The sequence below is a fragment of the Neofelis nebulosa genome, chromosome X (assembly GCF_028018385.1).
Source record: "Neofelis nebulosa isolate mNeoNeb1 chromosome X, mNeoNeb1.pri, whole genome shotgun sequence".
Lineage (NCBI taxonomy): Eukaryota > Metazoa > Chordata > Mammalia > Carnivora > Felidae > Neofelis > Neofelis nebulosa.
The window spans coordinates 71,081,783-71,107,106 of NC_080800.1; the positions used below are offsets into that span (position 1 = coordinate 71,081,783).

Here is a 25,324-nt window from a genome sequence, read left to right on the forward strand (position 1 = left end):
TGTTATAAACAAATATGCTGTCATCTAGGCTTTGTTGTTCCATTTATAGAGCACAAGAAAAATAGATTTAGTATAATTCTTAAGAGCCTTAGGATTTTTGGAATGGTAAATGAGTCAGCGTGTCCTTTGAAGCTTTGAAGCTAGGCATTGACTTCTCCTCCTAGCTGTGAAAATCCTAGATGTCATCTTCCAATAGAAGGCTGTGTCACCTACATTGAAAATCTGTTTGGTGTAGCTAGCTTCATTAATTATCTTAGCTAGATCTTCTGGATAACTCTCTGCAGCACTTGATACTTCACTTTCACTTTTATGTTATGGAGAATGCTTCTTTAATTTTCATGAACCAACCTCTTTTAGCTTCAAACTTGTTTTTTTTCCTAAACTTTCCTCACCTCTCTCAGCCTTCATGGAATTGAAGAATTGGGGCCTTGCTCTGGATTAGGGTTTGGTTTAAGGGTATTTGTAGCTAGTTTGATCTTTTGTCCAGACTACTAATACTTTCTCCATATCAGCAATAAAGCTGTTTTGCTTTCTTATAATTTTTGTGTTCACTGGAGTAGCACTTTTAATTCTTTTTTGAAGAAATTTTCCTTTGCATTCACAACTTGGCTAACTGGTGCAAGAGGACTTTCTTTCAAACTATCCCAGATTTTGGCATGCATTCTTCACTAAGTTTAAACTTTTAAAGATTTTAAAGTAAGAGACATGCAATTCTTCTTTTCACTTGAACACTTGAAGGCCACTGTAGTGTTATTAATTGGCCTAACATCAATATTGTTATGTTTCAAAGAATAGGAGGGCTAGACGAGAGGGAGAGAGATGGGAGAATGGTTGATGGAGTGGTAAGAATACACACATTTATTAATTAAGTTTGCTGTCCTGTGTGGGTGTGGTTCATGACCCCCTGAAACAATAGTATCAGTTAAGGTCACTGATCACAGATACCATAACAATTATAATAAAAATGAAAAGGTGAAAAATTGCAAGAATAACCAAAATGCAACAGAGACATGAAATAACCAAATGCTGTTGAAAAACTGATGTCAATAGACTTGCTGGATGCCATAAACCTTTAATATATATTAAAAAATGCAATATCTAAAATGTGATAATAAATAAATAAATAGATAAATAGATAAAAAATGTGATAAAGAGAAGCACAATATAATGAGGTATGCCTTATATTTAGATAGTTCATGTGATAGTTTTAGTTCATGTGTCTTTCAGGGAATTTGAAGTGGATACACAACTGTAATAAAGGTGACATACCCAGAAAGTGGCTTCTCAATCAACAAGAAAAAAAATACAATAATGATTATTTGTTGTAGACTCTAAGTCTAAAGTTCTCTTTTGTCCAACAAAAGAGCAGACCCAGGATTAAAGTGAAAGATGGCTAATGTCCGGGAAAAGACAAGAGCCCCAAATAAGGGTCCTTGCCCCATATTTATTCAGCTCAGAAGGCTTACAAACATGGTGGGTGTGTACAAAGAGACAAACTAGGATCATTAACTTGGGGACATGAGGGAAAACGGGGGTTTTGAAGATATACAGTGTGTGGGGTTTGGGTCAATAGAAAACAAAATCTGGGTGCCGGGCAGATGGGTAGATGGTTGTTAATGGCAGACATGAAGCGCTGTGCTTATTTATCTTTGCTAGCCTAGGGGATGAGACAGGGGGAATAACCTCAGGGTTAATAAGACACCTTTTATTTGGTTAACCTTCTCTGCTTTGGGCTGTTTTGCCTGCAGCACAGAGGTCCATAGTCCACCAATTTACCTAACCTGGCCTTATTCTCCTATGAAGGGAGCTTTTCTGTTATAGTACTAAATTAGGGGTGCTTCCATCCTGAATATATAGTCTTGTTTATTTCATATACCTATGTATTGGGCACCTTTGCGCTGCTCCTATTTTGGCCTTTGCCTCTCCCTCTCTATTCTGTGGGCTCTGCATCCCCTCTCTATTTTGGGGTACCTTTGCAACTCCCTATTCCTGGCACCTTTGTGCTTCCCTATTCTCAGGGTGTCTTTGCACCCCCCCCATCTTGGAGTGCCAATCTGGTTTACCCAAACTTGGCTGTGAGAATTTTATGACTTTGTATTTCTTTATGACTTCTTAACCCATTGGTGTAAGCCCCGGGGGATTCCTAAGCTTATCCCCCACAATTAGTCTCTGGGTTCACTGTTTTGTTTTTTTTTATGTTTTCATTAAACATCCATTAAAATGGATACAAAATAATGAAAAGATTCATTAAGTGCTAAGAAAATGTCAAACTATAATATGTTAAGGTATGGTTCACTGGTAATTGATCAGAATACAGAATCAGAATTTAAAATGACCTATACTGAATATAAATTAAACACTCCAGTGGCATGTCACAGTGAACTTCTGAAGAGAGTATAGGGAGACAGTTTTCAAAATCATTTTATTTTTGTTAAGTAAACGCTTATCAGAAAAGAATTATCTTTAGTACCTAGTGTCTCCTTTTGAATGTTACATCAAATATGGGATACAAAATATATTACAATAATGGAGATGTATGTACACTGTTATTATACACTATGTATTTTAAAATGATTTTCAAATATTGTTTATTTTTCCCATTATTCCTCTACATTATGTCAATAATATTTTAGAGTTTGTTATTTCTATTTGACAGACTGGGAAACTGAGATGCAGTGGTTAAATCATTTGCTCAAAATTAGTATATACCACATATTATTTATGGATTCATCTATTGATGGACAGACACTTGGGCTACTTCCATAATTTGGCTGTTGTAAATAATGCAATAAACATATAGAATTGTTGAATCTTTATATTGTACACCCAAAACTAATATAACACCGTATGTTAACTGTGAGAAATAAAGGAGATGATTCATTTTCAGAAATACCAAATAAAAGCTGTGCTGTGTAGTTAACAATATTTCCTACTGGAAATATGTACGATTCCCACTCCCCAACAATGGAGTTCCAAATCTTTAAATACTTCACTTCCTGGTTTTTCCCCCTCGATTTCATGGGCTTATTTTTGTGGGTTTTGCAATGAGCATGCACTGAAGAACAAAAGAGGGACTGAAAGTCTCTGCATCACATCAGGGAATGTATATTTGTTCCAGTCAGACTACTTTTTGCCTTACATGGGCATAGGCGACATCTGCGTAAGTCTGTAACCTCTGAAGTACTCAGGCAGTGAGGAATTAGGGGAGGGACTTGCACACGAAGAGATAAATTGTTTACTATAAGTGCCCATAGTATGCCTGTCCATCAGATACCTGTTCTTGCAAGAATGTTGATTAAAGCTTCATTTCACTGTGCTCTAAATCTCTGCATCCCTCCTTTGATTGGGTCAGTGGGCTTATTTCTCACATTAGCTATACTGGAATTAAAATTTCAAAAATACAGAGTTAGGTAGTGGAATTGGCAGTACTAGATAACGAGACTCCTGATCCTTTACGTTTACGTTAGCCTTCATTCATTCACTCAGTAAATACATTCTTTTGACTCCTTCCACATGTGAGACATTCTTCTGGATGTGGGGGATATGGTGAGACAAAAACTCATGGTTATTGACTTTATTGAATTTATACATTCCAGAAATATAAAGACTAGTAGATAGCTACCTAAAGACTTATAAAAGACTGCACAGAGTAGAAATATTGGGTAAAATATTTAAAAATACATAGTTTGCTATAAAATGCAAAATAAAAGAATGGTTAAATGAAATGTGATATTTTTGTGAGTTAGAGATCTAACACACCAGAGATATTCATGGAAGGAAGAATTTGATTTTAAAATGTGTGTACAAAAGTGTGTTTAGGGACTGGTTCTTTATTCCCAGGGGAATGAAGAAATTAACATTTCTCCAGGAACTCCCTACTGTCTTAATGTTAATGACTTGCTAGAGGGGAAAAACAGCCTTAGCTTGACAACAGCTAGGCCTCCAGTAATCTGTAAATCTTCTTTAGCATATGAAAATCCCTTTAAGAAACTTCCTCTTTATCTCCCCCACTCCATAGTATATAAAAGAATCACCCCTCACACTTATAACACATCTCTTTCTGCCCGTGGGTTGTGTCTCTGCTTTAATAGTCACCTTAGTTTTGCACCAAAAAAAGGAAAAGATGCATCCTCATGTCTGAAAAGGAAAACTAATGAGATGGCATTATTTACTACTAAGAGATGAAAGAAATTTTAAAACAGAAGCATAAAATTGTAGCCAGTAATTTTATCATAAAGGCAATATATGAAAGAGAAAAAAGTGGATAAATGGTAAGGTATGGACATTTTTAGAAGTTAATGATCATGTGTAAATGACTAGTTTAGATCTTACAAGTAATCTGTGCTAGAAAAGGAAGAAAATAAATACCATGTAATAATATTTTCATTAATTTTTTTCTTTCCAACTTTGTATTTAAATTGCAGTTGGTTAGCCTACAGTGTAATATTAGTCTCAGGTGTACAATATAGTGATTCATTACTTCCATACAACACCTGGTGCTTATCACAAGCAAATTCCTTAATCCCCATCACTTACTGAACCCTTCCTCTCTCCCACCTTTCTAGTAATCATCAGTTTATTCTCTATAGTTGAGTCTGTTTCTTGGTTTGTCTCTCTCTTTATAAATATTTTTGTTTTAAAACTTTAATCATGAAACATTTTGGTTACTTTTTGGTGGTTTGTGATTATTACTCTCATAATTATTAATAAAGGCAGTCATGAAAAGAATAAATTACAGTTTAAAGAGTTATTTCATATCAATTCATTTTATCCTCAAGTATAACTTAATGTTTTTAGCCTTCAATCTTTGACTGCAACCTAGCGTTTTCATGAAGAATCACATTTTGTAAATAAGATAATTAGGAGTTCCTGGGTGGCTCACTTGGTTAAGTGTCTGACTCTTTATTTCACCTCTTTATTTGCACTGACAGCACAAAGCCTGCTTGGGATTCTGCTTGGGAATCTCTCTCTGCCCCTCTCCCACTTGTGTGCACATGCTCTCTCTCTCTCTCTCTCTCTCTCTCTTTCTCTCTCTCATAATAAATAAACATTAAAAAAAATTAAAAATAAAATAATTAAATACTAAGTGGAACAATTATGTGGTTAGCAAATTGTAATGACCTCTGACTATAAGCCCAGTGCTAGAAAAGAGTATCTGAGTGCTTGGGAATTATTTTATACTGTTTATACTTCTATTAATGAAGGTCATAAATGTATTGCTTTTGGAAAATACAAGTGTTGTGAATGTTTTCTTTTTTTAAACATTAGGAGCTTGTGTCAGGTAATCACTAAGCAATATAGAAACTTTTAATCAAAATCTTCCATTTACTAGTATCATATAGATATGACTTTGGAGGATATAATTCCATTTGCATCATAGTATGAGACTTTAAAAATGATATGTTTTTCTTTTTATGTTACTACCTATTCTACATGGTCCTAGAAATAAAATATTTCTCCATGTTTTGACTTTAATTTTTGTGTATTCATGGTTGATTTTAGGCAAATTGTAAAATAGGTGGATGCTTCCACTCAATGGATAACAGAAAAATTAAGCAGAAAGTATAAACAAATATTCTGTCTTATGTGTAATATATGTAAGACCAGGTATGAAGATATGTAGATCTTATTTATGATGCAAGATATAAACAAGTATATATTGGAGCCTTACTTTAGAAATAAGCAATGTTCACAGTATGGAATTTAAAATGGTTCCTCTACCTTTCTATAAGACTATGGTATGTAAATAAAGGAAATGATTTGGTGTAATATTTAGCTTATTTTCAATCATACAAATTCCCATTGCCTTTTGCATAAACCCTTGAGAAAATTCCCATATTGTAGGTATCACTTATATACACATAATATACAGATGGTGTATATACTCTAAATTGATCTGTTCCATTCTCAAATTCTGACTGTGCGTACTACAATAAAATTATTCAGCTGTTATTCTTACACCACAAACATTGGGCAGAATAGTGTTAGAACATGCAGCACACATAATGAATCCACTAGAATTATCAAAAGTATTTGGAGGAAGGTGGTGGTACATAGAGAATAAACTCCTCTGCCAGCTTTGATGGGATAAAATGTATTTCTGAAACATTAATTTCTACTGCTACTACTGTCATCAGTTCATGAAAGCTGTGTAAAACTAATGAAGATTATATACAAACAAAAAGTAATTAAATGTCAAATGGAAAACAAATGGATTTATTTAATTTCATGAGTCATAATGGAATCTGAAAAGCCTGTAATTCAAATTTTAATGGAAAGATGAGGGGTTCTTTTTTGGCTGTCATCATGCTTATAGTGTCATAAAGGGGTTGATGTAAATAAATATGTCTTCTGGCACATTATGACCTTCATAGTTTCAGAAGAAATTCAAGGGGTGCCTGGCTGGCTCAGTCAGTAGAGCATGTGACTCTTAATTGTGGTTGTGAGTTCAAGCTTCACGCTTGGGATAGAGATTACCTAAAATTCAAAAAAATAAGAAATTCAATATCAAGGGCAAACTAACACTTGAGGAACACTTTTGGTTGGACACCTTTGTGACTTCACTGGTATATGTAATTAATAATGAAACTTTCCCATTACTATGTTAATATAAATGGCTTTTAAAAATTTCAACATGGCTCCCTTTTTTTACAGTTTAAATAACATTATTTGTTGTTAGTTATTCATGCTAAAATAATCACCATTGTGGCACTCCTGGGTTTTCATTTCTCTTTTCTAAATATTCCCAAAGTGTAAGTTACTTGACCTAGTTGTTTTTGAGTTTACTGAAAGGAATGTTTGCTTTCTGCAAAATGTTCTTAAAACAAAAAGTAAAAAAAAAGAGAAGACATATATCTTATTTTCACTCTTTAAAGAAGGTCTAGTGAAGTATACACCAAAACAAGGATAGTATTTATCAATTGTTTAATCTTAACAGAATTTTCAAAAACTACATTAGAAAGTCAATTCAAATTTATAATATCAGACGGTCTATTTAATTTCCTTGAAGATTTTTTAAGATTGCGAAGAGATTGCCCACTGTATAGAGTCTGGTAGTTAAGAATTACATAAATATTTATATGTTTTTGGTATATACTAATTATATATAAATAATAACAGCTATTATTTGTATAGCATTTGATATCTATAACAATCCTATGCATGGATAAAACAGGTGTCAGTATCTACATTTTAGAGATAAGTAAAACAAGCCGAGGCTCTGATATGTTTAAGTGATCTGTGAAAATTCAGATCTCACACTGTGTACCTAAATGTCTTTCCATTTCACCACTCTGACAGTAGCATAGCATACATCAAAAAATTCCCATATTTCCCTATCACTCTAGGGGCTAATACATTTAATAATGTAGTAGAAAGAACAGTGAGTATCAAGAGGCTTCTGTTGCCAGGATAAGATCTGCTAATAATTAGCTGTGTGATCTTGGGAAACCATTTATGTGAGTTGGCGACTGAAAAATGTTCTTAAGTCTATAAACTCAGCAAATGTATTACCTATTAATTCCTTAAAATTACTGGAAGATGTACTTCAGGTGACTAAAAAATGAATAAAAATAAATAATTCAAGGACAGGTATGTTGTAGTATAAAAGAACCAGCAATGAGCAATGAAAGTAGTAAAGCATAGTTTTTCAAAATAATCTTTGTTAATATGGTTATATACTTAACACAAAATTTTGAAAAACTCTGGAAAGCTAAAGTATATAGCCCAATAATATTAATTTATTTTAATATTAATGATAATTTGTATCTGAAATCCCAGATTATATCAATAAATGCTGGAAAATGCTGGGAAGCCAAAGATGGAAATAAAAACATGCTAATGTTTATATCTTAAATTCTGGCAATGACAATTTCATTATGACATCTATAAGAAAAGTAGATTTCGGGGCGCCTGGGTGGCGCAGTCGGTTAAGCGTCCGACTTCAGCCAGGTCACGATCTCGCGGTCCGTGAGTTCGAGCCCCGCATCAGGCTCTGGGCTGATGGCTCAGAGCCTGGAGCCTGTTTCCGATTCTGTGTCTCCCTCTCTCTCTGCCCCTCCCCCGTTCATGCTCTGTCTCTCTCTGTCCCAAAAATAAATAAATAAAAAAAAAAAAAAAAAAAAAAAACGTTGAGAAAAGTAGATTTCATCATTTTGAACTACTTTCTTTTTCTTATTCTAAAACCACTTGAAAGAAGGAAAAATGCCCAAATATACATCTTACTTTTCTAATCAGCAAATGTAAAGCAAGCTTATTTTCAGGAGGTGGATGCTACGAAAACAAAGCTATTCATCAGAAATCTTAAAGGGCCTATTTTTAGGTTGATTTATCATTTTTTTAAAAAAACTTAACATTTATTTATTTTTGAGAGACAGAGACAGAGCATAAACAGGGGAGGGACAGAGAGAGAGAGAGAGAGATACAGTATCCAAAGCAGGCTCCAGGCTCTAAGGTGTCAACACCGAGCTGACACAGGGCTTGCACTCATGAACTGCAAGTTCATGACCTGAGCCAAAGTCGGGTGCTTAACTGACTGAGCCACCCAGGCACCCTGATTTATCATTTTTAAAGTGAAACACTAAGAGTGAACATCTGAACACATCACGTAATAGATTTTATATTAGGAAGAAGTAATTATTGAAGAAATGTGGTCTTGGTTCTCTGGTTTCATGGAAGTCATTAATATGGTCTTTTCACATATCTTATTGGACCTAGGCTAAAAATAATCATAAACTCATTTCTCACATAATTAAATAAAATTCTCTGCACCTCAGAATTTCAAAAACTAAAAAAGGACATGTCCTTTTTCAGTAGGTTTCTTTACTACTTAGTAAATAAAATTCACTGATCATTAAACCAGGAAGCTAGAGTAACTTCTTCCGAAGAGGGAGAATTCATTATTGCAACCCTGTGGTTAATCCTGATAACCATTTGATGAGGCTTTGGACAAAAGCATGATGAATGGGAATGTGTGTACACATGTTCATGCAAAGATAAAACACATATATGTAGGACGCCTGGGTATTTCAGTTGGTTAAGTGACTGACTCTTGATCTCAGCTCAGGTCAAGATCTCCTGGTTTGGGAGTTCAAGCCCTGCATCAGGTTCTGTTCATGAAGCCTGCTTGGGATTCTCTGTCTCCTTTTCTCTCTGCCCCTACCCTGCTCGCTTGCTCTTTCAAAAATAAATAAACATTAAAAAAAGAGAAAACACATATGTGAGATAAGTGTCAAATCACTTGAAGTGGTACATTTAATGTTTATTTATTTTTGAGGGAGAGAGTGCACATGAGAGAGTGCAAGTGGGGGTGGGGCAGAGAGAGAGAGAGGGAGACACAGGAACTGAAGCAGGCACCAGGCTCTGAGCTGTCAGCACAGAGCCTGACATGAGGCTTGAACTCACAAACTGCGAGATCATGACCTGAGCTGAACTCAGACGCTTAACCGACTGAGCCACCCAGGTGCCCCGAAGTGGTACATTTAAATACCAGTGCCAATTAATATTCGTATGTTTCATGTATATTTAAATTGCCAGCTCTCAGAAAAGACTATATATATTTAGCAGGGCTCTGAGATAAATTAAAAGTAAGAATCTCCTTTCCTGTCTCTTAGATCTATACCCATTTCTGTTCAGAATACAAAGTAATATAGAGTTTTCCATCAGTAGACTATACTTTAATAAGGAAATGAGATAGGTATACAAATAAGGCAGTACCAGAATTAACATGTGCTAACTGTAGGCAAATGGTTGTTGCCACATTAATAAAATTACTTCCCTCAATATTCACATGACTGAACCTCATTCCTTTCACATCTTTATGTAACTACTGCCATGAATGGTGTATGTATTACCAAAAGCAATATGTAAAGTATGAAAAGTGTTTGGTGGTAATTTTGCATACCTTTTATGTTACTTTGGCTAAATGGTGCTGCTGTTGAATATATTTATAGTGTGTTAGATAAGTGTGTTAGATAAGTGCTGCCTCATTTCTTACCCCAAACTCTCACTTTAATTTCAGAATGACAAAAAGATGCCTACAAGATTCAAAAAACAAAGTGAACATCTTGAGCATGCTATTGATTGTGTTCTTGTCTTGATATCGGAAAGAAGAAGGGCCCGTATTCTACATGGCATTAATGAACAATCACCTCATAACATTCTAACAGCTACTCTTGAACTGATAAATGTGGTCAAGATGATACTAAACATTCTGGAGAGGTAATTCCTAACATCTGATCTGTAAAGCCTTAAGATGCATTTTTTCCTCTTTCTCCCTCTTCAGAAAACTTATGTATAGATTAGATTTTATTTCTACAATATCTTTCAAATACAATTACAGATTTTTATTGATACTCTGAATATCTCCCTAGAGTGAAAAAATATTTTTATAAAACTCGCTTTAAATGAAATATTTGATCATCTTACTTTTTACAGAAATAAAACAATTTACAAGTAATATTTGTTTTACCAAGGACTTTCTTTGGGCTTCCTTTATAGATCAAACTCTGATGCTGTATTAGAAACACTTGTTTTTCTGTAGTCCTTTAGGAATGCACAAAAGTTAACACCAAAGCCCTAAAGTACTTTCTCTGGACTATTTACAGCAACAGAATAATGCTTTTTTTTATATATTTATTATATTAGGATAAACAAGAGTCAATAGTGCTTTTAAAACTCTGTGTTGCTCAGAGAAAGGTTTAGAAATCAAAGGCTAATGATTTTTAATCTTATTCTGATAATAACCTTTAGGTAACATTAATATTTCAGTTTCCTAAAAAAATCAGTTTCCTAATTGTTATCTTGATCAAAGACTACATGGTCAACTCTATATTCTACACACAAATGAAGCATTATATGGATATTTATTCTTATGCCTTTTGCTTCTGCTATCAGAAAGTATTATACCCCAAAGATAGACAGGCTAAGTAGTGAGAGAGGGATGCATGTGTTTATGATCAATGAGAGAAGAGGACAAGTCACAATAGTTTTCCCTCTTTGTTATTCTCTTATTCATTCTTTTTCATCTCTTTTCATTTCAATTGATGCTTGAGTGACAAGCCCATTTTGTTCACATGAACGGATAAAGTGGGATGAAATGACTGACCTGCTTTTTCAAATAAATTTAAAATTGGATGTTAAATAAAGCATAAGAAATTCATAAATTCCACTACTTCCTCTCGTCTGAGCCCCTTACAGATATCTGTCTGGCAACAAGTTGAAACGGAAAATAATTGAAATCCTTGGAATTAGCTCAAGTGAAGGAAAATAGGGAAAGGAATAATGGTCACTCAACAGAGATAGCCACAGGAATGAGTAGTGGCAACAGAAGACCCCCAAAGTGAATATAATTTCCTTCATTGATAGCTGATTATTCACAGTATTAAATTGTCTTGTATTTTTAAAGTAGTCTCATTACAAAACTCAAATCATGGCTGCATTATTGAGAAGGATGCTTTGGACATTTTCATTATATAACTAATTTGAGGGCTCCTTAGCTCTCTGAACAGCGAAACCATGTAAGATTAAAAGGGGCTTATATTGTTCTTACAGTATTTTGTTGTAAGTAGTCCTTAATATTTTGTAGTAGCGGATTCCTCTTTAAAAATGATATAATATATGTAAAATGACCTCATATAACAGCTTTTGAATATGGCAAACTTATGGTTCATCTTAGCACCTTCTTTCCTAACAGCTTGAATATTTTAAACTTTATTTTTTTCCCAATTACACCTTTATTGCATTTATAGTCTTATACAACCTGTAATCTCAATAAGTAATTTCTCCTAATAGTGATAGTGTTGTTCATGGAACTGAAGTATCTCTTCAGCTCAAGCTAAATGGGTAGTAATTAGGGGCGCCTGGGTGGCGCAGTCGGTTAAGCGTCCGACTTCAGCCAGGTCACGATCTCGCGGTCCGTGAGTTTGAGCCCCGCGTCGGGCTCTGGGCTGATGGCTCGGAGCCTGGAGCCTGTTTCCGATTCTGTGTCTCCCTCTCTCTCTGCCCCTCCCCCGTTCATGCTCTGTCTCTCTCTGTCCCAAAAATAAATAAAAAACGTTGAAAAAAAAAATTTTAAAAAAAATAAATGGGTAGTAATTACATTCAAAATATTTCCAGACCTTTGGATACTGTCTGACATTTTTATGTATTCAACATATCTCTATTATCAGCTAAATCATTGAAACAAATTTATTGAAATGTCATATTAGTTTTCCCAATTTTCTTAATTTTTATTCCCATTCAACCCTATTTTACAAATGTCAAGACAGTTTTAGACATAACAATTTTTAAAAAAAAAACTGAAAAGTTTGTCATATTTTTTACTCTCATCACTAAAACAAAAATATTTTCATATAATTAGCTTTACCCTTAAATTAATTTTATTTTGTTTTATATCAAATTTATTATTATTCTTGATTTTATAACAGCTCTTGCTCCACTTTTGTAGTTTCCTTTACTTATTTTTATATAGTTTTATTCTATAATCTGTGAGCTTATTGAAGCTGAAATATCTTTTCTTTTTTTTTAAGAAGTCTGACTGTTAAACTTTAGTTTAAAACATTACAGATTCTCATAGTCCTTGCATAAGAAGTAGTGGCAATTGAATCAAAAAACACACTGCATACCTTGCACTGGACATAGTTGCTATTAAACATCTAGGTACTTTTAAATTTCTTAGCTTTAGCTGCTTCTGATTTTTCCAAGACCTCCTAGTAAAGACCATGTCTTGAAAGTTGTGTCAGAGACTCATTTGCCCCATTTCTTTTCATATAGTAACATGGGTTTTAAGAATGTTTGGGGCTCAAAAGCAAAATAATGTTTAGGGCTCAGGCTAATTGAATTTCTTATAGAAAAATTAAATTTCTTTTACCAGATATCTATTTAGCGTGCTAATTGAAAGAATTGCTTCTTATTTTCTCTCTGAAATTAAATAATTGTGTTTCCAGGAAAATTATTTCTATGGTTTATCCTAAAATTGGCCTTATCTCTATGCTTCTAAAATACAACATGGGAAAGATGCTATAAAAATGTAAATTTTCCATTATTAGTTTTAATATTGATTTTTTTTGTCAAATTGTGATTCAAACAATTATTTGACTTGGTTTAATCAAATCTATGATTTCAGGCCTAAAACTTATTTTTACTTTATTAAAAAGAACAATATAAATCTAGTGAGTCACCTTGGTAATAGAGATAAGTACTTTTGAGATAGAATTGATGTTAATTCAAGATTTTAATTCAATATGTCATCATGGCAAAAAAGGGAAAAGTTGGTTATATAACCTCCTCCCAAGAAGTTTCCTCTTCTTTTTTTGTATTTTTCTAAAAGACTTAGACTTTTTAGTGAGTTATTTGAACATTTTTCAATGGAACTACAGTATACAAAAGATTGGCTTTGCCAACATTATAAACTTAGATATGTATGATAGAGCTTTATTTGTCACTTTATTAGTAATGGAAGTAACATATTAAGATTTACTGTGGACATTGTGGGTTTTAAAAAGCTCTTAATTATGATAATAGAAATCTTAGAGTCTGTTGACAATGGCTTCTCTGACTATATTATATTTCTATTAGTCATTAAAGTATTAATTGGCTTACTGATTTCTACAGTAAGCTAGCCAAGGAAAAAGAAATTAAAAAAATTAAAAAGTTCCCTACTCTGTCTTCCACTTTTTATAGTAACTTGAAAATAGGGATAACTATTGTAAATTGTGTACCTACCATCTTAGCAGTTTATTGACACCGTAGATACATTACATTGATCAGCTTCCATATAAGCTTTCTGTTACTATTTGTATAACTTTGTGATGTCTAGAATTTAGCTGACCCTTGGCACTTTTTCAAAGTGATCTAAAGCTCTATATATTGTGAGTTATAATTTTCAATTTCCTAAGGTATAAAGCTATGACATTCAATGAAACTGAGATTGACAGAATCTCTTCTCATCTTTCCTGGCAGGCCTCCATTTGATTGTATGTCAGAATTTTCCAGTTTGAAAAGCCAACTCATTAAATGCATCACATTACTGAAGCATTTCTCTGAGCAGGTAAGACATGGTTTTGTTGTGATGTTCTCCATACATTCTCATATGTATTTATTTACCAAATACTGTAAATTATTTTCAATAACATCTATATAGCCAGTTTCTTTTTTTTTTAATATATGAAATTTATTGTCAAATTGGTTTCCATACAACACCCAGTGCTCATCCCAAAAGGTGCCCTCCTCAATACCCATCACCCACCCTCCCCTCCCTCCCACACCCCATCAACCCTCAGTTTGTTCTCAGTTATAGCCAGTTTCTTTACCATATCCAATGCCAACACTGAAATTCAGATCCATATTTGGTTATATACAGTTAGAATATTTGTATAACTATGCAATGGATTTCTCAACTCAAACATCTTTTTCATTCAATTGGAATTTACCCTTATTGCTGCATTATTCTAAAACAACTATTGAGCTGAATAGAAACCTTCAAATGCTTACCATTATCCAGTGAACATGGTCTAAAATTGTTAAACTATCATTCAATACCCTCCTTAGTCCATAATGACGTGTCATTTTTCTGTTCTATGTGACCCCTATATTATCCTCAAGATTTTTTTTTTTTGGAGTCCAATAAGTAGTTGGATTTGCTGCAAAAGTTGAGGCAGCAAAATTACATATTTAAAGTTGGTTCTAAGAGTTCCCCCTTCTCCACATCCTCACCAACATCTGTTGTTTACTGTGTTGTTAATTTTAACCACTCTGACAGGTGTGAGGTGGTATCTTATCGTGGTTTTGATTTGTATTTTCCCTGATAATGAGTGATGATAAGCATCTTTTCATGTGTCTATTGACCATCTGGATGTCTTCTTTGGAAAAATGTCTATTCATGTCTTCTGCCTATTTCTTTTTTTTTTTTCATTTTTCTCTGATTTTTTTATTTTTTTTTTAAATTTACATCCAAATTAGTTAGCATACAGTGCAACAATGATTTCAGGAGTAGATTCCTTAGTGCCCCTTACCCATTTAGCCCATCCCCCCTCCCACAACCCCTCCAGTAACCCTCAGTTTGTTCTCCATATTTATGAGTCTCTTCTGTTTTGTCCCCCTCCCTGTTTTTATATTATTTTTGTTTCCCTTCCCTTATGTTCATCTGTTTTGTCTGTTAAAATCCTCATATGAGTGAAGTCATATGATTTTTGTCTTTCTCTGACTGGCTAATTTCACTTAGCATAATACCTTCCAGTTCCATCCATGTAGTTGCAAATGGCAAGACCTTCTGCCTATTTCTTAATGGGATTATTAGGTCTTGAGGTGTTCAGTTTGATATGTTCTTTATAGACTTGGGATGCTAACCCTTTACCACATAAGTCATTGGTAAATATCTCCACCCATTCTGTAGGCCACCTTTTAATTTTACTGATTGTTTCCTTTACTCTTCAGAAGGCTTTTCTCTTGATGAAGTCCCAATAGTCCCCATCTGCTTTTGTTTCCCTTGTCTCCAGAGACATGTCTAGCAAGTAAGAAGTTGCTACAACCAATGTCAAAGAGGTTTCTGCTTGTGTTTTGCTTTAGGATTTTGATGGATTCATGTTTCACATTTAGGTCTTTCATCCACTTTGAATTTTTTGTGTGTGTATGGTGTAAGAAAGTGAGCAGTTCCATTCTTTTGTATGTTGCTGTCCAGTTCTCCCAAAACCATTTGTTGAAGAGACTTTTTTTCCATCAGATATTCTTTCCTGCCTTGTTGAGAATTAGTTGCCCATATAGTTGTGGTTTCATTTCTGGGTTTTCTATTCTGTTCCATTGATTTATGTGATTGTTATTGTGCCATTATCATACTGTATTGATGTCTACAGATTTGTAATATAGCCTAATGTCTGGAATTGTGATGCCTCCGGGTTTGCTTTTTTTTTTTTTCCAGGATACTTTGGCTACCAAGGGTCTATTGTGGTTCCATAAAAAGGTTAGGATAGTTTGTTTTAGCTCTGTGAAAATTGCTGGTGCTATTCTGCTAGGGATTGCATTAAATGTGTAGATTGCTTTGGGTAGTATAGAGATTTTAACAATATTTGTTCTTCTAATCCATGAGCACAGAATGTTTTCCGTTTCTTTGTGTCATTTTTGGTTTCTTTCATAAGTGTTCCATAGTTTTCAGAGTACAGATTATTTATCTGTTTGGTTAAGTTTATTCCTAGGTATCTTATGGCTTTTGGTGTAATTGCAAATGGGACTGGTTCATTAATTTCTCTTTCTGCTGCTTCATTATTAGTGTATAGATACACAAAAGATTTCTGTAAGTTTATTGTATATCCTGTGACTTTGCTGAATTCGTGTATCAGTTCTGGCATTTTTTGGTGGTACCTTTCAGGTTTTCTACATGGAGTATCATGTCATCTGCATATATTGAAAGTTTCACTTCTTCTTTGCTGATTTGGATGTGTTTCTTTTTTTTGTTGTCTTCTTACTGAGGCTATGACTTCCAGTACTATGTTTAATAACAGTGGTGAGAGAAGGCATCCTGTCCTGTTCCTGAATATAGAGGAAAAGCTCTCAGCTATTCCCCATTGAGGGTGATCTTAGCTGTGAGTCTACTATATATGGCCTTTATGATGTTGAGGTATGTTCCCTCTACCTTACTTTGTTGAAGGTTTTTTTTTTTATCAAGAATGGATGCTTTACTTTTTCAAATGATTTTTCTGCATCTATTGAGAGGATAACATTGCTCTTATCCTTTCTTTTATTAATGTGGTATGTCCTATTCATTGATTGGCAAATATTGAACAACCCCTACACCCAGGAATAAATCCCACTAAATTGTGCTGATTAATTCTCTGTGCTGTTGGATTCGAATTGCTAGTATCTAGTTGAGAATTTTTGCATCCATGTTAAAAGGGATATTGACCTTTAATTCTCCCTTTTGGTGGGATCTTTGTCTGGTTTTAGAATCAAGGTAATGCTGGCCCTGTAAAATAAGTTTGGAAGTTTTCCTTCCATTTTTATTTTTTGGAACAGTTTGAGAATAAGTATTAACTCTTCTTTAAATGTTTGATAGATTTCCCATCAGAAGCCATGCAGCCCTGGATTTGGTTCATTGGGAGATTTTTGATTACTGATTCAATTTTTTTCCTGGCTGTGGGTCTGTTCAAATTTTCTAATTCTTCCTGTTTCAGTTTTGGTAGGTTTTATATTTCTAGGAATTTATCCATTTCTTCCAGAATGCCCAATTTGTTGCCATATAATTTCTCATAATATTCTTTTATAATTGTTTGTATTTCTGTGGTGTCATTTATTATCTCTTCTTTTTCATTTATGATTTCATGTATTTGGTTCTTTCTCTTTTCTTTTTGATATGTTTGGCTAGCAGTTTGTCAACTTTATTAGTTCTTTCAAAGAAACAGATCTTAGATTCATTGATCTGTTCTCCAATATTTGTTGTTTGTTTCTATATCATTTATGTTTACTCTAATCTTTATTATTTTCATTCTTCTGCTGATTCCAGGATTTATTTGCTGTTCCTTTCTGAGCTCCTTTAGGTGTAAGGTTAGCTTGTGTATTTTAGACTTTTTTATTCTTGAGGTAAGCCTATATTGCTATATACTTCCCTCTTATGACCGCTTTTGCTGCATCCCAAAGGTTCTGAATTATAGTGCTTTCATTTTCATTGGCTTTCATGTATTCTTTTAATTTTTTTCTTTAATTTCCTGGTTAACCCATTAATTCTTTAGTAGGATGTTCTTTTACCTCCATGTATTTGTGGTCTTCCCCAATTTTTTCTTCTGGTTGACTTCAAGTTTCCTAGTGTTGTGGTCTGAAAATATGTATAGTATGATCTCAGTCTTTTTATACTTGTTGAGGCCTGATTTGTGACCCAGTATGTGATCTATTCTTGAGAATGCGGCATGTGTATTCAAAAAGAATGTATATTCTGCTTTAGAATGAAATGCTCTGAATATATCTGTTAAGTCCATCTGGTCCTGAGTGTCATTCAAAGCCATTGTTTGCTTCTTCCATTTTCTGCTTGGATGATCAGTCAATTGTTGTAAGTGGGGTATTAAAGTCCCCTATTACTTCTGTATTATTATCAATGACTTTCTTTATGTGTGTTATTAATTGATTTATATATTTGGGTGGCTCCAAGATGGGAACATAAGTAGTTACAGTTGTTGGATCTTCTTGTTTGATAGACAACTTTATTATGCTATAGTGTCCTTCATCTCTTGTTACATTCTTTTGTTTAAAAAATTTTAAATGTTTATTTTTGAGAGACAGAGAGACAGAGTGCAAACAGGGGAGGGGCAGAGAGAGAGGGACACACAGAATCTGAAGCAGGCTCCAGGCTCTGAGCTGTCAGCACAGAGCCCAATGCAGGGCTCGAACCCACGAAGTGCGGGATCATGACCTGAGCCGAAGTCGGTCGCTCAACCGACTGAGCCACCCAGGTGCCTTTACATTCTTTCGTTTAAAATCGAATTTGTCTGATATAAGTATGGCTACTCTGGCTTTCTTATAATGTCCATTAGCATGATAGAGGGTCCTCCATCCCCTCACTTTCAATCTGCAGGTGTCTTTAGTTCTAAAATAATTTTCTGTAAGTAGCATATAGATGGATCTTGTTTTTTTATCCATTCTCAGATTGTGTGTCTTTTGACTAAATCATTTAATCTATTTAAAATCAGAGTGATTGGGGCGCCTGGGTGGCGCAGTCGGTTAAGCGTCCGACTTCAGCCAGGTCACGATCTCGCGGTCCGTGAGTTCGAGCCCCGCGTCAGGCTCTGGGCTGATGGCTCGGAGCCTGGAGCCTGTTTCCGATTCTGTGTCTCCCTCTCTCTCTGCCCCTCCCCCGTTCATGCTCTGTCTCTCTCTGTCCCAAAAATAAATAAAAAAATGTTGAAAAAAAAAATTTTAAAATCAGAGTGATTATTGAGAGATATAATATAGTGCCATTGTATTACCTGTAAAATAGTTGTTTCTGGAGATGTTCTCTGTTCCTTTCTAGTCTTTCTTGCTTTTGGACTTTCTCAGTCAAATAATCCCCTTTAATATTTCTTATAGGGCTGGTTTAGTGGTTATGAACTCCTTTAGTTTTTTCTGGTAAACTATCTCTCCTTCTAGTGTGAATGACAGCCTACCTGGATAAAGTATTATTGGCTGCATATTTTTCTCAGATCACCGCCTACTTCCTGTCTGTGTCTGAGGCATCTGCCTTTCTGGTGGTTCAGTGCTCCTGTGTTTTATCTCAGTTGTGTGGCTGGGTTTCTAAACTCCATTTTTAGGGACCTAGTGCATTGTGAACACGAACTGATCCTTTGAGGGAGGATCTCACCAAGCTGTGGCTGGTACCAGTTTCAGAAAAACAGTGCCACAAATGTACAGGAACTTAGAGTTTATGATAAGGCACAACAAAAAGCAGGCATCCAAGTTAGCTGCCTTCAGCAGGCATCTCTGCTTATATGGTAGTAAACAGAGCAGCTCCATGGTGCCAACAAGCTCTTTTACCACTGAGACCATCTGCCGCTTCTCCTAAATGCACTTTGAGAAGGGGAACTGTCTCTTTGAGCAGGACCAGGGGTTCCCCAGAGCATGTAGTCTTCTCCCGGGCCTCTACCTTCCTTATGTACAGGAGCACCACTATCCCTGCCAGGTTAGACCCTGGTGATGGCATGGACATCTAAAATTTCAGACTTTCAGCCATGCTACTTGTGAAAGCTTGGGATAATCAGCCCCTCTGGTTTACAAGTCAATACTTTGGGGAAGTATTTTTTAGTTTATTTATTTATTTTGAAAGAGAGCAGGGGAGAGGAAGCAAGAGGAGAGAACAGATGGTCTAAAACGGGCTCTGTGCTGATAACAGAGAGCCTGATGTGGGTCTCAACTCACGAACCATGAGATTATGACCTAAGCCAGGGTCAGACACTTAAATGACTGAGCCACCAGGTGCCCTGGGAAGCATTTTTCTTGTGCAATCCCCTGCATGATGCTTTATCTCTCCCTCTGTGATCAAGGCTCCCTCCCCTCCACATCACCTGTGATTCTTTTCTCTCCCAAATCACATCTCTGCACCTCCTACTTTCCAGTATGTAGCCTCTTATCCCTCTCTGGGTGTGCAGTTTGTTGCCTCAGTCCTTAGATCAATTTCCTGGGTGTTCAGAATTTTATAATTATCTAGCTGTGTTCGAGGGAAGAGGCAAGGATAAAGTCCTCCTCCAATCCACCGTCTTAATGCCCACCATTAAGATGTTTTACTCATTCATCTTTAAATGATCGTGTACAATTCTACCTTTATCTTTTTTATCATATTATTTCTCACCTAGAACTTACTCCTATGACTTATTTCTTTAAGTAGTATATTTATTGTATTTTTAATGAGTTGACAAGTTAATTTTCTTTGGTTGCATTTTTTTTCTTTTAAAAATTATTTAAATTCAAGTTAGTTAACCTACAGTGTAATATTACTTTCAGATGTCATAGTGAGTCAACACTTCCATAGAACACCTGTTGCTCATCACACCAAATGCACTCTTTAATCCTCACTACCTATTTTAACCACCCCCCACCCACATCCCCTTCGTTGAACATCAATTTTTCTCTATAGTTAAAAATCTGTTTCTTAGGGAAAAAAATTATCACAAGATGGCAGAGTAGCATGGAAGTTCTTAGCTTCTCTTATCCCTGAAATGTAGCTAGATCAGCACCAAACAATTTTGCACACTTAGAAAATTGATCTGAAGATCAACACAAAAATCTGCATAACTTGAGCCACAAAGCTCAGTAGGAATTCACCCCAAAAGAAAGAACAGGAAAAAATAACAGCCAGGGACTTAACACAGATAGAAACAAAGTGTCTGAGCTAGAATTTAGAATCACGATAATAAGAATACTAGCTGGTGTTGAAAAAAAAAACCATAGAATTCCTTTATGCAGAGATAAAAGAAGTAAAATCTAGTCAGGATGAAATTAGAAATGCTATCACCAAAATACAGTCTCAAATGTATGCCAAGATGGCAAGGGAGGACAAGGCACAGCAGCAAATTAGCTATATAGAAGATAGAAGTATGGAGAATAAATAAGCAGAATAAAAGAGGGGGGAAAAGGCAAAAGAGAATGATACAAGAATTAGAGAATTCAATGACTTATTAAAAATGAATAATATCTGAATTGTAGGAGTCCCAGAAGATGAAAAGAAAGAAAAAGGGGCTTATGTAAGCAAATTGTACCAGAAAACTTTTTCAATATGCAGAAAGACACAGACATCAAAATCCAACTAGCACAGAGAACTCCCATTAGATTCAATAAAAACTGACCATCACCAAGGCATATCATAGTCAAATACACAAAATACACAAAGAAAAAATTATGAAAACAGCAAGAGAAAAAAAATGTCCTTAACCTATAAGGGAAGATAGATTAGGTTTATGGCTGACCTATACACAGAAACTTAGCAGGCTAAAAAGGAGTGGAAGGATATATTCAACATGCTGAATTGGAAAAATATGCAGCCAAGAATTCTTTATCAAGTAAGGCTGTCATTCAAAATAAAGGAGAGATAAAAGAGTTTCCCAGACAAACACAAACTAAGGAGTTTGTGACCACTGTGAAAAATTTTAAGGGGAGCTCTCTGAGGGGAGGAAAGATGAAACAAAATAAAAAAGACAAAAGCAACAAAGACTAGAAAGGACCAGAGAACACCACCAGAAACTCCAACTCTACAGCAATTTAGGCCTAGAAAGTCTCTAGATTCTTTGTCAGTGTCTTATGAGACAAAATAGACTTTAAATTAAAGGTTGTAACAAAAAATTAAGAAAGGCATTATATCATAATTAAGGGGTATTTCCACCAAGAAGATCTAACAATTGTAAATATTTATGCCCCCAATGTGAGAGAACCCAAATGGATAAATTAATTCATCCCAAATACAAAGAAACTCATTGATAATATCATAATAGTAGGGTACTTGAACCCCACTTACAGCAATGGAAAGATCATGTAAGCAGAAAATCAACAAGATAAAAATAACTTTGAATGACACTGGACCAGATGGACTTAACAGATATATTCAGAATATTTTATCTCAAAGCAGGAGAATACACATTCTTCTTGAGTGCACATGGAACAGTTTCCAGAATAGATCACATACTGGGACACAAATCAGCCCTCAACAAGTACAAAAAGATTGAGATCATACCATGCATATTTTTGGATCACAACACTATGAAACTCAAAATCAACCACAAGAAAAAAAATTGTAAAGACCACGAATACTTGGAGATTAAAGAACATCTTACTGAAGAATGGATGGGCTAACCAGAAATTAAAGAGGAAATTAAAAAGTACATGGAAGCCAATGAAAATGGTAACACCACAGCCTAAAACCTCTGGGATGCAGCAAAGATGGTCATAAGAGGAATTATATAGCAATCCAGGTCTTCCTAAAGAAGGAAGAAAGGTCTCAGATACACAACATAACCTTAAACCTAAAAGGGATGGAAAAACAACAGCAAAGAAAGCCCCAAACCAGCAGAATACAGGAAATAATAAAGATTAGAGCAGAAATCAATGATATAAAAAAAAACAACAGTAAAACAGATCAATGCAACCAGGAGCTGGTTCTGTGAAAGATCTAACAAAAATGATAAACCCCTAGTCAGATTAAAAAGAAAGAGAAATGACCCAAATTAAAAAAAAATCATAAATGAAAGAAGAGAGATCACAACCAATACTGCAGAAATACAAACAATAATAATAGAGTATTATGAGCAATTATATGCCAATAAATTGGGCAATCTGGAAGAAATGGGCAAATTCCTGCAAATATATAAACTGCCAAAACTTAAACAGGAAGAAATAGAGATTTGAACAGACCCATAACCAGTAAAGACATTGAAATAGTAATCAAAAATTTTCCAAAAAAACAAGAGTCCAAGGCCTGATGGCTTTCCATGGGAATTCTACAAAACATTTAAAGAAGAGTGAACACCTATTCTTTTGAAGCTGTTCCAAAAAATAGAAATGGAAGGAAATCTTCCAGACTCATTCTATGAGGCCAGCATTAGCTTGATTCAAAAACCAGACAAAAGACCACACTAAAAGGAGAACTACAGACCAATTTCCCTAATGAACACGGATAAACAATACTTAACAAGATATTAGACAACCGGATATAACTACATTAAAAGAATTATTCACCACAGTCTAGTGGGATTTATGCATGAGATGTAGGGCTGGTTCAATACCCACAATTCAATGTGAAACATCACATTAATTAAAGAGAGGATAAAAACCACATGATTCTCTCAATAGATGGAGAAAAGCATTTGATAAATGACAGTATCTTTCTTGGTAAAAAAAAAAAAAACCTCAAGGAAGTAGGGATAGAAGGATCATACCTCAAGATCATAAAAGGCATATAGGAAAGACTCACTACTAATATTCTCAGTGGGGAAAAACTGAGAGTTTCTCCCTTGAGGTCAGGAACACAAAAGGGATGTCCACTCTCACCACTGTTATTAAACACTTTATTGGAAGTCTTAGCTTCAGCAATCAGACAACACAAAGGAATGAAAAGCATCCATATTAGCAAGGAGGAAGACAAAATTTCACTCTTCACAGAAAATATGATGCTCTGTGTGGAAAACCAAAAAGATTCCACGAAAAATCTGCTAGAACTGATCCATGAATATAGCAAAGTCGCAGGATATAAAATCAATGTACAGAAATTGGTTACATTTCTATACACCAAAAATGAAGCAACAGAAAGAGAAATCAGGGAATTGATCCCATTTTCAATTGTACCAAAATGCATAAAATACCTAGGAATAAACTTAACCAAAGAGGTAAAAAAAATCTATACACTGAAAATTGTAGAAAGCTTATGAAATAAACTGAAGAAGACACACAAAAAATTAGAAAAATAGTCCATGCTCATGGGTTGTAAGAACAAATATTGTTAAAATGTCAATACCACCCCAAACAACCTACACATTCAATGCAGTCCCTATCAAAATAACACAGCATTCTTCAAAGAGCAAGAACAAATCATCCTAAAAGTTGCATGGAACCAGAAAAGATTCGTAATAGCCAAAGCAATCATGAAAAAGAAAACCAAGGCTGGAGGTATCACAATTCCGGACTTCAAGATGTATTACAAAGCTGTAATTACCAAGACATTATGGTACTCACACAAAAACAGAGTAGAGAACCAAGAAATGGACCCACAAATTTATGGCCAAGTAATCTTTGACAAACCAGGAAAGAATATCCAGTGGAATAAAGACAATCTTTTCAGCAATTAGTGTTGGGAAAACTGGACAGCAACATGCCTGAAGAATAAACCTGGAACACTTTTTGACACCATACACAAAAATAAACTCAAAATGGATGAAAAACCTACACGTTAAGACAGGAAGCCATCAAAATCCTAGAGGAGAAAGCAGGCAAACACCTCTTTGACCTCAGCCACACCACCTTCTTACTCAATATGTCTCCAGAGGCAAGAGAAACAGAAGCAAAAATGAACTATTGGGACATCATCCTAGATAAAAACTTCTGCATGGCGAAGGAAACAATAAGTAAAACTAAAAGGCAACAGAGGGAATGAAAGGACATATTTACAAATGACATATCAGATAAAAGGTTAGTGCCCCAATTCTATAAACAACTTATCAAACTCAACACCCCCCAAAAAAACACAATACAGTGAAGAAATATGCAAAAGATGTCAATAGACACTTTTCCAATGAAGACATCCAGATGGCTAATAGACACATGAAAAAATGCTCAACATCACTCATCATCAGAGAAATACAAATCAAAACCACAATGATGCCACCTCAGACCTGTGAGAATGGATAAAATTAATAACTGAGGCAACAACAGATGTTGGCGAGGATGCAGAGAAATAGGAACCCTTTTGCACTGCTGGCGGGAATGAAAACTGATGCAGCAATTTTGCAAAAGAGTATGGAGATTCCTCAAAAAAATAAAAATAGAACTACCCTGTGGAATTTAAGATACAAAACAGATAAATATAAGTGAAGGGAACAAAATAATATAAAAACAGGGAAGGGCGCAAAACACAAGAGACCTTTAAATTTTTTTTTCAACGTTTTTTATTTATTTTGGGACAGAGAGAGACAGAGCATGAACGGGGGAGGGGCAGAGAGAGAGGGAGACACAGAATCGGAAACAGGCTCCAGGCTCCGAGCCATCAGCCCAGAGCCCGACGCGGGGCTCGAACTCACGGACCGCAAGATCGTGACCTGGCTGAAGTCGGACGCTTAACCGACTGCGCCACCCAGGCGCCCCAAGAGACCTTTAAATACAGAGAATAAACTCA

At 35.1% G+C, this 25,324-nt stretch overlaps 1 protein-coding gene across 3 annotated transcripts in view; it reads left to right on the top strand.

Moving 5' to 3' along the window:
• LOC131502273 (uncharacterized) overlaps positions 1-25,324 on the top strand; it is a 439,682-nt gene that overhangs the window by 155,379 nt on the left and 258,979 nt on the right. For all 3 annotated transcript variants that reach the window (XM_058712956.1, XM_058712957.1, XM_058712958.1), the window contains 2 exons: positions 10,019-10,218; positions 13,960-14,047. In XM_058712956.1, coding sequence (XP_058568939.1) covers positions 10,019-10,218; positions 13,960-14,047 — 288 coding nt within the window. The remainder of the gene's footprint in view (positions 1-10,018; positions 10,219-13,959; positions 14,048-25,324) is intronic.